Source organism: Lipomyces doorenjongii (assembly GCF_038497915.1).
Source record: "Lipomyces doorenjongii strain NRRL Y-27504 unplaced genomic scaffold V1508scaffold_27, whole genome shotgun sequence".
In the NCBI taxonomy this organism is placed as follows: Eukaryota; Fungi; Ascomycota; class Lipomycetes; order Lipomycetales; family Lipomycetaceae; genus Lipomyces; species Lipomyces doorenjongii.
In genome coordinates this window covers 2,183-16,641 of record NW_027118094.1, presented here as the reverse complement: position 1 = coordinate 16,641, position 14,459 = coordinate 2,183, and the positions used below count along the sequence as shown (strand labels likewise).

At 47.5% G+C, this 14,459-nt stretch overlaps 4 protein-coding genes across 4 annotated transcripts; 2 read left to right on the top strand and 2 right to left on the bottom strand.

The window, feature by feature from the left end:
* Positions 1-1,476: 1,476 nt before the first annotated feature.
* V1508DRAFT_397681 (uncharacterized protein) lies at positions 1,477-1,773 on the top strand (the record flags this gene model as incomplete). Its single annotated transcript, XM_066938169.1, has 1 exon — positions 1,477-1,773. The coding sequence occupies one exon, from the start codon at positions 1,477-1,479 to the stop codon at positions 1,771-1,773; it is 297 nt and encodes a 98-aa protein (XP_066795549.1).
* Positions 1,774-3,582: 1,809 nt separating this feature from the next.
* Positions 3,583-3,822, bottom strand: V1508DRAFT_326925 (uncharacterized protein; the record flags this gene model as incomplete). The annotated part of the gene is made up of 1 exon (XM_066936624.1): positions 3,583-3,822. A coding segment is annotated over one exon (240 nt), but the record flags the coding sequence as incomplete, so codon positions are not given.
* Positions 3,823-3,888: 66 nt separating this feature from the next.
* V1508DRAFT_323938 (uncharacterized protein) lies at positions 3,889-5,439 on the bottom strand (the record flags this gene model as incomplete). Its single annotated transcript, XM_066936613.1, has 1 exon — positions 3,889-5,439. A coding segment is annotated over one exon (1,551 nt), but the record flags the coding sequence as incomplete, so codon positions are not given.
* A 2,118-nt stretch (positions 5,440-7,557) lies between these two features.
* On the top strand, positions 7,558-8,373 carry V1508DRAFT_404488 (uncharacterized protein; the record flags this gene model as incomplete). The annotated part of the gene is made up of 5 exons (XM_066938632.1): positions 7,558-7,617; positions 7,709-7,822; positions 7,909-8,007; positions 8,114-8,214; positions 8,241-8,373. The coding sequence occupies 5 exons, from the start codon at positions 7,558-7,560 to the stop codon at positions 8,371-8,373; spliced, it is 507 nt and encodes a 168-aa protein (XP_066795546.1).
* Between the last annotated feature and the right edge of the window lie 6,086 nt (positions 8,374-14,459).

The following is a 14,459-nucleotide window of genomic DNA, read 5'->3' as shown; positions in this document are numbered from 1 at the left end:
ATATACCCAACCATCCTCGAAGATGCAACTATTATCGCGAAGACGAATAACATTGCATACCTTAACATGATTATCAGCTTAGGAGAACAGGAACCCGATCTCCGACTTACGAAAGTCAACAGATTATTCTCCTGGAAGTGAAACGAGGCCAAGACAAATGGGTTCAGGGTTGGTGTGACTTATTGAACGAGTTTCTCAATCTACAAGTCCGTCCGGAAGTGTTATGTTAACAACATGACTTCCGAGTAGGGAGTGGTGATATCCTCCTTGGAAGGTATCAGTGATAGGCACAATGCTCTCTGCCAAATTGTGGAGCCTGAAGGGCCAACTCATCAAATTGGAACCGTCCGCAACATCCGGGGGGAACTGAATCAGCTATGGTAGCAAAGCAAATCGAGAATCGTACTTGTTACAATTGTGGGGCCAGCTTGCGAAGAACTGCAGTTTACCCAAGAAGGGAGCTCAGCAAAAGCAGTCTGAGACTCAACGAGATGGACAGAATGGTCGCAAGAATCGACCAGAACCCCAAGACCGAGCATGCATTCCTAGAGATACCGACTCCTCAAAGTGGTACGTTGACTCGGCAGCATCGCACCAATATTGCAACCACGAAGCAATAATGTATGATATGCAATCCACCAATGTAGAAGTCCTGGTCGGTGATCGATCCTCCGTTGACGTTTACACCTTGGGACGAGTGCATGTTTTTGGAGTGTCAAGAGTTCGTGCCTGAGTGTATCGTACCGGCCACGGTTATTGACGGCCCGTGCGTCCGCTCGGATACTCGGATGCTTTGCTTTTGGTTCTTTATAATGCATTCTTTGTTATTGGCTAATTTGTTACTTACTATAAAAGTTTCATTGGTTGTAGAGGCGCGGACGGGGTGCAGGAATGCACGTAAGAACACACTGGATCCCCGCCGAGTCCTCATAATTAATATTCTAAAACATAGTGTTATAAGCTGTCCAGCTAGCGTAACATATGGTACAACTCCGACTCTGACCTCGAGACCCGCGACGGCTCTCACAAAGAGGCAGATCAGAATGGGGACATACATAGTTTGAGGGTTAACCAGCGCACGCACTACTGTTGGCGGGCACTCTCGTAGTCGAATAGGGCTGCTCCGAATACGAATATTCGCAGTAATCGACATTATACGTATTCGTTATTTGTTCGCCCCAACCACTGCGAATTATTTGCAAATCCTGAGCAAGTGCGAATAATATTCGTAATTTATTCGGCGAGTAACGAATATTATTTTGCGAAAATGCAAACTTTCCTCCGCATAATCTCTCTAAGCTACAGTCCCTCGATGAGGAGCGTATCGAAGACCTAGATAAAGGGAAAGTACCTCTCCAAGTCATTTCCCATGGTCCTGGTGACATATCGGCACCCATTTGTTCGGCAGCTAACGATGACCTTGCCTCTGCCGTTGCCCGGAACTCAACTCGATTGGCGGGTTTTGCTATGCTGCCGATGAGCGAGCCTGCTGCCGCCGCGAAGGAGCTAGAGTGTTGTGTGAAGGAGCTGGGCTTTGTTGGTGCCTTGGTGGATAATCATCTGAACTGGCATGACGAGCGCTTCTGGTCGGTCTTCGAGAAAGCGCAGGAGTTAAACATCTCGATCTATATTCACCCCTCGTTTGCATCGGATTCTATGATGGATCACTACAAAGGGAACTACACGGTCGCTATGGCCTTGAGTGCTTATGGCTGGGCTTGGCACACCGAGACCGGGCTTCATCCTGAAGTTATTCGCCATTGGGCTCTTTGACCGCTTCCCCAAGTTGAAGGTTGTGATTGGGCTCATGGGAGAGATGCTACAATTTCAATAGACCACATTTTCCTAATATCTGAGAGGTGGGTAAAAGGGAGCGAGGTTTGAGAGAGGTTTGGAGGAACAATATCTGGATCACGACAAAGTGGAATGTTCTCGCTGACTCCTCTGGCTTGCCTTCTGCAGACGAGTTCGATTGATCATGTGCTGTACAGCGTTGACTATCCATTTTCAACCAGTGAGAGGGGATTGGAGTTCTTCGAGGAGAATGAGAAGAGTGGCTTGATTGCGGGAAAGGACCTTGAGTTGTTCGTATTTGGAAATGCGGAGAATTTGCTGGGTGTCAAAGCAAGAAGCTCGTGAACCTCTAGTGTTGCCAGAAAATCTTTCGCTGAATTAATCCGCAATGAACCAATACATCATCATAACTCTTCACTGTCAAGATGCACGTTTCAGTCTTGGATGAATTGAACTTGAACGTTGAGCTTTCTTCTCGTCTTAACATCTGTCCTCTCACTCACTCTCTGAACCTCGGCTATCCAGAACCTCCCCAAGTCTCGGGACTTCACACTTTCTGTCAAATTTAATACCTCAGCTAGCATTTGCAAGAACTTCTATCTCGTCGAGCCAATCGTTTCACTATCTTGCCGTTTTCTGGAAGACAACATCTTGAGGTGTCATCTACCCAAAAGACATTATGTCGATCTGCGATATTCATTGCTTCTCCTCCGCTCTCGATCTACAAAACGATAGCGGTCATCTTTGCAACTCATCCTCCACGACTCTACAACTAAAGGGGTCTTTCATCATCAAAGACCGTATTTGACAAGGTACAATCTCTCGTTACCTTGCAACGATACGAGAACAGCAGGAAAACTTCTTTATTGCCATCACTAGTTGAGACACTTACCAATACAACCCAGACTCTTCAAAGTCAATCTAAAGGACAGGATTGCTCTGAGCAGATCTGGATGGAAGCTGTCGTCAAATTCAACCCTTTTACCAGACTGATCCCAATTTTATCTTATGTGATCCTGGTAAGATCTTGGCTACTACGTCGACCAACCAAAAAATCCTAATACAAGCAAATTGTGCAGTTAGTCTTATCCAGCTAAACAATTTCGGAATATAAAAAGCGGGAGAACTTGGAAATCTCAGGACTGCCTTGGATTTGTTCAATACATCGAATTCCAAATCCTAATTTGTTTTTAGCAGTCCAACTCAGTCGTGTCAGGCATTCGCACATAACCACCGTTTTCCCTTTCCATGAAGGTGTTGGTACGTTAGACTTAACAGCTATAATTTATCTAGGCCCCTGGGACTTCATGCCAGAATCATGATTAATTCTGGCTCATCCCCTACCAAATTGACAATGGAAGGGTCTGATCTACGAAAGATTCGCTCCTATTATGCCATGCCTTGGTTAAAGTAATACTACGGGGCAAAAGCAAGCCTTGTGCAGTGCACGTCTAGTGCCTAATATATGCAAGCAAAACAATTCCAGAGCGTGTCCTAGTGAGATGGCCATTTACAAATGAGAGCCTACTGTTAAGCAGCATGAAGTCTTTTTGCCTCCGAAACCTGTGTGTCGCACAATGACTGCTTCAATGACTTGCGCTTTTCCATCAGTCGAGGAGCTAACTTGGAACGATGGAAGTCGATAACTAGAGCTCGTCCTAGCTCTTCATTCCATAGAACGTTCTTAAACCGAAAGTCTCCATGCACCACCCCCAAGGCCCGGATTTCCCTTTTGGATCTCTCGATCTCATGGAACAGTGCCTTGGAGTGCTCAAGCTCACTTGTATCCTTACCCCCCCAAGCCATGAGCAGCATGTGTCGGATATCGCCCTCATCGTGAAAGTAGATCTGTTCGAGGTCAATTGCTCCAAGGAACACTGGTACTGCAGATCCCTGAGCTTTTTGAAGAATTCGGTACACATCCGCTTCGCGCGACACTTCTTTCCACAGGCCGGATGTTGTTCCCTTCCCCACCACTGTGTAGCCATATGGAACGCAAGTGACCTTAAATGGAGCGCCATATGCACCGCAAGTGCCAAATGGCGTACAATTGTGATCTAGGTCTTCATCCAGCTGCTGCTTGAGCAGCTTTACAAGAAGCTCGCTGCTAATAAGGTGTCGATCGCAATCTCGCCCTTGTCGGTGTAGCTCCACATTAGGGCACCGGCTATCCAACATACCACCCTGCTGCAGGCTAAGCAGGCACCGCTGAGTGCAAAATTTTGTTGTGTGGTGTTGGCGCCGGCCTACTCTGTCGCTTTGACTTCCAATTTGGCGTGAATGTCGTTGAGAAGGCGGCAGCAATGTGATCGGATTGAGAGGCCGCTTCCGTCCAGACGACGCTTGGTTAGGATCTGAGTCTGATGAATCCATGGACTCTGAACTTTGCATCGTTGCCTGAGGCCGACAGCCAGTCTGAGACTGAGTATTGGGTCGGCGGTAGTCAGGCTGTGGAGACTCCGAAACGGAAGATGCCACAAACTCTGAAACCTGAGATTCCGAGCTCGGCGGGGTTTGGTGTCGTTCGTCTTCAGGAATCTGCGCCCATGCGTAGTCAAAGTCCATCTTGCATGTATGTACCTGTCGTATCGCACGATTCCGCCACCGTTGTTTCCGCGTACGTGACCGAAGACTCATCAAGCAAAGGCATAATACCCGGGAAACTGCTGTCCTTGGTTGTTTCAAGCTTTGGTCATCTGCAAGACCGACTTCCCTGTTGGGTTCGCAAAGGCAATAATAAAGTGTTCTAGGATCTTCAGAGCACACTCGGAGCAGGACCAAGGCCAACCCATTGGTAATATAGGAATACTCGAGACCTTTGCGGATCATGACATTGTATTGTTGAACCAGAGCCGACCCAGTCAGCTGTTCTGCATAGTACCTGAATTTCTCATCCTGATTCGTAGGGATGGTCTCTGGTTGTACTACTTTCTCGTAGAAATCCATTGGTCGTAGGCCAGCGCGAAGGCTCTCCACTGAGAGCTTGTGGGGCGGTTTATATTCGGCGGTAGTGCATAGGGTGTTGGTGTTGCCCTTCACCCGGTAGAAGAATTTATCAGGTACAGGGAGTCGGACGCTCGATTGATCTTCAACATCTGGCTTGTCAGATTCAACATCGGTCAGGGCATTGGCATGGCTGTCGAACCGGACTCCATCTTCCAGTTTAAATTCCTCCCGAGCGTCGGGGATCTTGCATAGCTCCGCAATCACATAACGCACATTATCCTCAACAGCTAATCGCTCATAGTACTCCAAATCTTTTTCACTTCGTAGCGGCTGGCTACAATAATTTCGCCGGATACCTTCTAGTAAATGGACAGATGAAAATAGTCGTGGTGCATCTTCCTCGGACGCATGCAGGAATTTTCGAACCATGTTGTAAAGCTGCTGTTGGCGCTCCTGGCAATCTGCCCAAATTCGAAGCCGCTGAGGACAAAGTCTCCCAGTGGGCGATGTCAACGGTCCTTTCGTGGAGAGAGCTTTATCTCCGACCTCTACCGGCAGGGATAACAAATTATGACAGGCTCGAATAAATTCCTCAAAAGTCGTAGACCGGGTGCGTTCCTCAGCCTGTCTCCGCGCCTCATCAGCCTGTTCCCAAAGGGCTTTATAATCAGGTAAACTATCTTCGGCCATCAATACCATGCAACTGTGAAACGGGGGTCTTGTGTTAACGATCTGATCGGGGGATGTAGGAAGCAAAGGACGAGTGCCTTCGCGTAGGACGGTTTATGTAAACAACCTTGGAGCTACACGCTAGGGTTTGTCACCCACCCCAACCCTGAACATGTTCATATGAGGCTTGACACGCCGCACTTCTGCCCCATACAAATCTGGCTGGGCGAGCCCTAAACCAGCCTACCCAAGTTCCACGACACAAAGCCCAAACTCATTGACATCCTTAAGAACTCCCTTGGTTCAGCCCAGAACTGGTTCGCTACAGTACCCAAAAGCAGGAGCATGCGCGAACTGCTTAAATTGTTGACTAAACGAGCTGTCTAAACGCTCTAACGCTCACTTATTATCAACTCATGAATTATTTGTTGACAAATTCATTAGCAGCTGTACAATAGTAACAATAATTTGTGATATTTGATAAATCCGGGTTGCGAGCCTGGACCGGTAGCCGAACTTCGTCAAACAAACGCCAAACAAACGCGTTGCAACGCGTCCAGCTCGCCTTGCGATTACATCCGGTACACTCGCGCCGGGGGCCACACCAGGTCGGAATTATTTAAGAAGCAGCTTGACGATCACCTTATCTTATTCTTATTTTGTCGCTTGCTTATTGGCTTTATTTACACACTCACTTGATATCTAACATTAGTCTTTGTAAGAGATTGACCCCTACATCCATGGCGTAGTGGGGAAACGGACCAAGAAGGCCTTACGAGATTAGGTGCAAGCGTTCGCGAAGATTAGGAAAAGATTAGATGCAGTTCAGAGTGGGCAACGTCAAGCATGTGAAGAAAGGAAGCGAAAGGGCAGCAGTTACAGGGGTGGACACGATGGTGATACATGATGATTCGAATTGCGAATATTCGTACGAATGCGAATACAAATTATTCGCAATTATTCGAAATATTTGCACATACTAAATACATTAAAATTCTAAAAGTCCACGAGGTGAATTACGAATGCGAATGCGAATAGAGAATTGATCCGTGTCCACCCCCTAGGAGCACGAAGCAGAGAGTGAACAGCCTAATTTTGGACGACGTCGACAGTTCGATTCGCACGAGTAGACTCACCGCCACCACCACTCAAGGTAACTCTGACAGGTCTTCTTTAATAGAATAGCATTAACAATAATGCGAATACCATAGAGTATGAAACAACTGCTTAACCAGAATAGCGACAAACTACACCCGGCGGAGGTAGTGCACACTTATAACCAGTCCTGTAGGGGCGTCACTGAGAAGCCGTAAAGCCCGCTAAGCCAGTTGCGAGAAATATCACTGCAAAATGAAGGACGATTATTAAAAGTACAACTCGCAGCTACCTCAGCCCGCCGAGCGCCTTCGACATTCGTCAAAAGTTGTTACCTCGTTAGTAGTTCACCGCGTTTGTTCCTAAAATACTCTTCTGCCTCGCGTAGATCACCATCGAGGAAGACGGTGACGACTGGTCGATGGACGATTCCAGAACGTCCTTGACTGCGGATAAGCGCGAGAGTTAGATTCTGGCGATCTCTGGTTTCCTACGATTTCTGGGGGGTAAAAATATCGTATCGGAACAGCGCGAAGGAGTTTCTTCATTTACAGTTTTCGACAACTTAAAACCATATCATTTCCCCTCAAGTTCGTTAGACTACAGTTAATGGCGCCATACTTTGCTAGCTGCCTTAAAAGAAGAGGAGAGAAGTTGGGCAGACGCTACTGAAAACTTTAGCTGAGGTAAAGAAGGATAATTGTATGTATGTAGGTCCTGGCCTCTATGCCATGTCGAGACGGAGATGGAGACCAATTGCAGCAGAATACCGAAGCTCACTGCCTCGATCCTGCCCCTGGCTGACGAATGAGATCATTCCAGCGCAGGCAAACGAACGTGATGACTCGACGCTTTGAAACAACTAACAAGGGCGTGTAGAAGCGATGGAGAATACGGGGCCATGAGAAAAGGGGGGGGGCGGTGGACGGTCGAATCAAGCCCAAGGGGTGCGATCGATGCAGAAGACGAGTCGACTTGCGCGTTGAGAACGGCCAGAGATCTATGGTTAAAAAGAGCAAGACGGGTTTGAGATCTACATATGGAAAAACAAAGATGGCCTCCAACTCAATCGTCTTGATCACCGGTACCAATACTGGTCTTGGGCTTGAAACGGTCAAAGCCTTGTTGCGGTCACCAAAGACATACACGATACTGCTCGGGGGCCGGAGCCTCATCAAAGAACGCTGCAGCCAAATAAATGCAGGCAGAATTCGCTCGGAGTCCCAGTGTCGTCAAGACAATCCAGGTCGACATTGAAGATGATTACTCGATCTGTAAGGCATTCGATCACGTTGCCAACGAATATGGTCGCGTGGCTGTCTTGATCAACAACGCTGGTAAGGCTCACCCGATATTTCATAAGCCCGATCGAAAAAACAAGGCTAATACGTACATAGGGGTCAGTTTGACCAGCAGTTCAGGATGTGGAACAAATCATGGAACGTCAACACCACTGGAATATGCATCCTTACTCATACCTTCGTGCCCCTTCTCCTAGAAATCGTCGGATCCGAGACTCATCTTCATCACGAGCGGTATGTCGACACTGGCTGAAAGCGACAATGCGTCGATCAAATTGAATCAGGCTCCGGCAAAGGGCTGACCCAAGAAAGAGCCTGCCGTAGCGGCATACCGATCCAGCAAAACTGGAATGAGTATGATGAAGCGCGAGTGGACTCGGATCCTCCGAGAAGACGGTGTCAAAGTTTGGTGCATTTCACCGGGCTGGGCGGGAGCCAGGATATCAACAAGCAGATGGGCGCACTAGATCCATCTATAGGGGCGAATTTGATGCGAGACGTGGTGGAAGGTGCTCGCGATCAAGACATCGGAAAAGTTGTCCGTCGGGACGGTGTTCAACCCTGGTAGTTTGCAGAAGCTCATTTCTACCTCGCAAGATGTATCAAGCTCTTGTTCTATTATCGAATTTGCTGAGAACAAAAATTATTGATGTACAGAGAGACACTAGATGGCTGGGTTTGCTTTGAATGGTTGATATGTTAGGCCCGGCTTTCCTGATATATTTAGGGCTCCCGACCGACGACCTGGTTGGCAGCGGTCAAAGCCGTGGTGGAACCGGTTAAAGAAGTCGGTTCGATCCGATGTTTCGATCGGTCCTGGGTCCGACATTATGGCCCGGCCCGGTCGCCCTCGAAAATTTGATTCGGTCCGGTTATATAGTCTTTGGAGACACTACGTTATTGTTACGTTAGAAATCCAGTGCTTGTGGCGTACTCGATAGTCGATAATACGTATAAATCGATTACGTTAGTGATTCATCTGGGTATGCTTCGAGCTTAATCAGTTATTCTGTAATAGCACAATGGGACCTCGCGTCTCGCCTCTGAATAGGTGGCCCCCAATAAAGAATCGATGAAGACGCGTTCCCGACGCGTGAAACTGTAGTCAACTACAAAGATATCTAGGTTCAGGATTGCTATTGCATACTGATTAAAAATACTTGTAATATTGTTAAAAGCATGCAAACTCCAATTTACCAATTTTCGTCCACTCGTGTGCTCGGCTCCCCGTCGCGTCGCGTCACCTCGCCAACGGAGGAGCAGCTCAACGAACACAACCCTGGATATGAGGCCAGCGCAACCAAAAGGTGCGGTATAATTTTTTTATTTCGTATCTTAAGTCATTTGCCATTGTAGAGTCATGAATAATTCGCAAGAGCCCTCAGAATTAGCTATAATAAACGTGCGCGTCTCTCCGACGCCGAGAAGACTCATGGGTCAGATGTCTGGCACATTCCCTGAACCTCGTCGTTAAAGAAGTATTGAATGGGCTAGGCTTTCGAGTCGGTCAGAACGTTGATAGCGATGAGGTGGAAATTTTAGAACCGAACACGATCGCGACCAAAATCAGACGGGTTGCCAAGGCAATTGCAAATCAGCACAAGTCCAGAGAGGCGTGGTTCAAAATTCTGACCAAATCTGGCTTGGACCGCAAGGTCATTCCATACGATGCGTCCACCAAGTCGACATACTATATAAGATTAAAGCGGCCCACGAGACGAAAAGAGGTTACGAGCGATTTGCCGCAGAAACTATGAACACCAGCAGCTTGAGCCGTGAAGAGTGGCAAGTTGTTGGGGAGTTGCAAGTAATTTCGGGCCGCTTTGAAAGCTGGATATTGATGGCGAGCGCTAACAATACGATTTCTTTCATGCGGCCGATCCTGCGAAGTAAAGCTGGAGCGATCTTAGGTAATAGCGTACGAGATGGGCTACCACCGGGATCCAGACGCCTTTGGATCTCTGACTGTGTCTGAAGGTAAAATGCGCAGACGATGTTGGGCAGCATGCAAGCAGATGGACCTGATGAGTTCCTTCGGATGGGCTACCACCGGGATCCAGACGCCTTTGGATCTCTGACTGTGTCTGAAGGTAAAATGCGCAGACGATGTTGGGCAGCATGCACGCAGATGGACCTGATGAGTTCCTTCCAGCTTGGCCTTCCGAGTTTGTATTGAGAATTGTGACACCAAGTCGCCAAAGAAACCCCTTGGACTCAGACTTTGATGTAGACACACCGGCCCTACCCGGGACTCGATCTGAGAATGAGGCTAGAAGACCACTATGGTTTCATTGACAAAGACAGGCAAATGGTCAGCTTCAGCAAGGTCTGCAAAGATAGCCTCTCGTTTCAAGATAAGTCCGGGGCCGAGATCATTCAGCTGGCTGAAGAAATTCGGCAAATGTACATGATGATTCCAGATGTTCTGCGGACACGTCCGCATTCGGAATCGATTGCGGACGCGCCTTTCCTCATAATGACCAGACTATATGTCGAATTCATATACCTAAAAAGTCTGTGTGCTCTACATCGCAGATACATGGCGCGTGGCAATGTTTTCAATACCAAATCTTGTGTCAAAGCTGGAGAACGACTCGTCAGTCAGTTTATCGATATGTATAAGGAATTCACACCTGGTTGTCAACTACATGCGGAGCGTCGGATGCTCACCAATTTCACCATGAATGATTTTTGTTAGGCATCATGTTGCTCTGCCTGGTGATGTACACCCATCGCAAGCGAGGCTTGCCGCATCCAGCCATTGACTCCGCCACGGAGAGCGAAGTGCTTCCGCTGCTCGAGCAGACGTATGATATCTGCGTGGAAAAGTCTCAGGCCAGCAGAGATGCCCGCGAGTAGCCCATGCGGTTCCTCTCATTTTGAATGGCGCTAAAACCTCAAATGCAGTCGAATCGCAACCAGTACGTGACAATGCACCGGGCATTGACCTAGCATCACTGTCTTTACAGCACGAAAATGGCGATGGTCAGGTAAATGAGACTCCTTATGATCTGCTTGATTCTTTCAATTTTATGGGCAACGACATTGAGAACATTGACTGGACCGTTTTATGTTTGTCAGTCTAAGATGCATCCAGCGAGCTGTTCGTCAGGATCTGCGAGTATCTCCTTCACATTTTCTATTCAGCATAACTTTATACAATAAAGATGCGGCCGAGATGTTTTTATGCATATAAGTAAGGTAGCAGATGTCGTTGATTGCGTACACGATGGTAGGGAGAGTCTCAATTGAAGTAAAAAATCTCAAGAAAATAACATATTTCTCTCAGATTAAGCCAGAATCGACATCAGTGAGGTCGCAAGAGTAGTGTGGCCAGACGTGGGAGGAAAGGACCGGTACGGTCGGCAAGGAATCGAGTCCGATCGCGCCTGCCCACTATGAAGTGGACAGACCCCCAAGTTGGAAGTAAGAGAGTAACAAGGTGTTGTAATATTGATTATATTGGAGCACACAAAATAGTAGTTCGGAGTTTGCAAGTTGATCCAAAATCTTTATTCAACTGAAACTTGTCTTTCAGCACGCGGCCCAAGCGGTCTTATTATACCCGTCTCCTGCTGCCGATCTCTCAGATGTACAAGGAAACGCAGTCCTCTCATAAACAAGGATATGAACAAAGAAACCCAGTTCTCTCATACAGCAACAAGGATATGAACAAAGAAACTCAGCCATCATATGCTGTCCTATTTTTAGGAACAAGCACAAGGCACAAGAATATTCATCACACGTCTCTCTAGACGATCACACCTGAAAAGTCGTCGAAGCAATGCCTATCAGGCGCATTACTGATACCGTCCCGACTGCCCCGTGAGGAGAGTGTTACAATTAGTCGCAATACAACATTGTCTAGTAGCTATTGTAGCCCATTAATTATCAGGAAGTATATTAATACATCAGATCTGACATTTTGACTTGTTCATGTGTTAGGAAAACCCTCGGATTGACTAAAGTCGAGTCATGCTATAACGATCACACCCGGCACTTAAAGCCATCCTAGACTGGAATGCCCTGAAGCGGCGCAGACACTGGTCGATCTAGTTTGGTGATCGCGGGAATAGATGACAAGATCGTTGAAGCGTACGGTAAAAAGTCCATACTTAGGTCGTATTTAGTGTCCATGGCGGCACACTTCAAAATATTCGTAGGGAAAAGTCTAGGGAGACTAGCTAACAAAATAGCTGTACTGCTGGAATCAATAACTATTATAAGACTAACTAGACAGCGCATACATCGACGTCAGGTGCCCTGAGCGCCGTTCCTCTTTTACTTCTTGCTAGGTGTCTATAGAGCCTCGATTTAGTGAAGTATCACTAACCCTGCTGTGACGTGGTCACTAAAAGTACTCTCTCACTGAGGCTGAATAAATATCAGGTCGCTGAATTATTTGGATCAGTTATCCACAATAAATTTAGAGACTGCCATATAATGATCGCAGATCGTTTTATCCGGTTACCAAAGTACGTCGAGGAATACACAGTGACGAGTGTATGGAAGGTTGACTGCTTTTCAATGCTCTCCATAAGGGGGACCACTGGTAGGGGTAGCCACCCGCCCAACGCCCACAACACGAAACGCTTATTTCGTGCCCAAATGGAATGCGTATATTACATACATTACAATGCCGGATATAGGCATTGGTTAGGTACCGGACAGCCCGAAAATGAGTGTCACAACCCACAAACAGTGAAAACTCGAGCAGCATCTGCACTAACCATTGTGTGTGCTGATATTACTCAGCATTTAGTCAGCCGCAGTAACCCTGATCCACGATCACACAATATTCAACAGTCGAAATGTGGGGGGTAATGAAGAGCTGAGCGTTTGGTCCTCATCATCGGACTCATCTAGCTGATCTTCAATGGTGTCATCCCATGTAATGGCTAGATGCGGTCGGAGTCTGTGCGTCCTGAGTACACGAAATACGGAGTCACGGCTTTGAACAACCATCCCGTGCACGGTCGCTAGGTGCTCAATGACCATGGCCATATCGACAACAAAGTGACAGCGGTCGCAAACGGCAACCTGTCACGTGTATTCGTAAGTGAACCCGAAGTCGTCAAGCGTGCGCGGTTCTATAATGGTTAGCTTGTCTAATTCCCATGAAAAGGACGATATACTGTAGGGATTCGCACCCTCAAGATTAGGGGCCGTTGCCATTGTTTCCTGCGCTGGGATTGCGCCTGCGCAGGCTTCGGGAGCAGCTGGCCTGGTCTGCTGAACTTGAGCGCGCGCGTGCGCAGGACATTGACATTCTGCGCCATGTGGCGCCTAAGAGCGCTCATAGAGGCAATTTACCTATCACATTTAGGACATAGGTACTTGCCGCTGGCCTCTCGAGCCGCCAGTGGGTAAGATACGCCATTGACGACAATACTTGTCACACTGCGGTGATGATCGGAAATGTGCTTCGACAACTGAATTTTGCTGTTGAATTGCGCATGATTGCACTGGAGCAAGGACGCCTTTGCCGAGGCAATCTCGCTGTTGAAACCGGGGTAGTAGGCACATACCGGCTCTAACGCCTCCACGACAGGCCGCAATGGAGGCGGTACTCAGGCCAGAGGTCATCACCACCTGCAAGCGGCCCCGCACAAACCGTGCCGCGACACGGTTTCTCACGTTCGGCCGTCTCATTCCTCCTTTCCGTTTCTATCGCCCCCACCGTTGCTGTCGCCACCCTCCTGGGACGGCCCATGCGCGCATTTCCGGGTGCTACTTCAATTCCGTGCATTGCACGGATATGAGAACGGACCATTGTCGTCTCGTTGTACACGTACTCTGAAATCGTGAAACATAATACGGCACCGATATCGTTGGTAGTGGTGGTTACATACTCATCGATTCTTATCCGTATAATAGATCTAGTCGCGTTTGACTATCGCTTCTGCATACTTTCGCCATACATGCACAAAGTCCTTGTACACAATTGGCTTCTCGCGTCCTACTGCAACTTGTAAATGTAGGTGGATACAAGAGCGAAAGAGACCAGTAAAAATTATGTAGGATCCTCGGTTTAATGAAACGCGAAGTACTTTTTTAGGATTCTCCAATTACTTTCCAAGGGCATCGTCGTGCGTGAAATTGGGATTGTAGCATTCGAGTCCCGCGTGCCACACAGTGACGCGATCTCCCAGCGCGAACCAACATTTCTGAATTCTGGTCTGTACCAATTATTCCAAAATAGCTTTGGTTGTTCAATAAACTTGCAGTATTGAAGCATCGTATGTTTAGTACATACGTGCCTGTGGATCCTCAGCATTATCGTGAACAACTTTAAGCAATAACGGATGTCTCAAAAGATGGCGCTTAATTATGGCGCGAATGGTTCGCGCTTGTTCCGCAGTGCATATTCTGGTCTGCCCTTTTGATAGGATCCAGTCTGGATCGTCGGGCAAAAAATGCAGATATTGTGGTAGAGCTGTCGTCCGGATGGAACTCCTCGCAGTATCAATTGAATCAAACCTCGTGGCTTTTACTTTACCCGTAATATGCTGATCTATTGCTCGCAGGCTGTGCCACAGACATAGATGATGATTATAAGATGGGTTGTCGCGTTCAAAAGCCATGTTAGCGGCTGTCATTTCTATCAAATATTCAATCAGCAATCAGAAATAACAATAATTGAGGTTTAAGTAC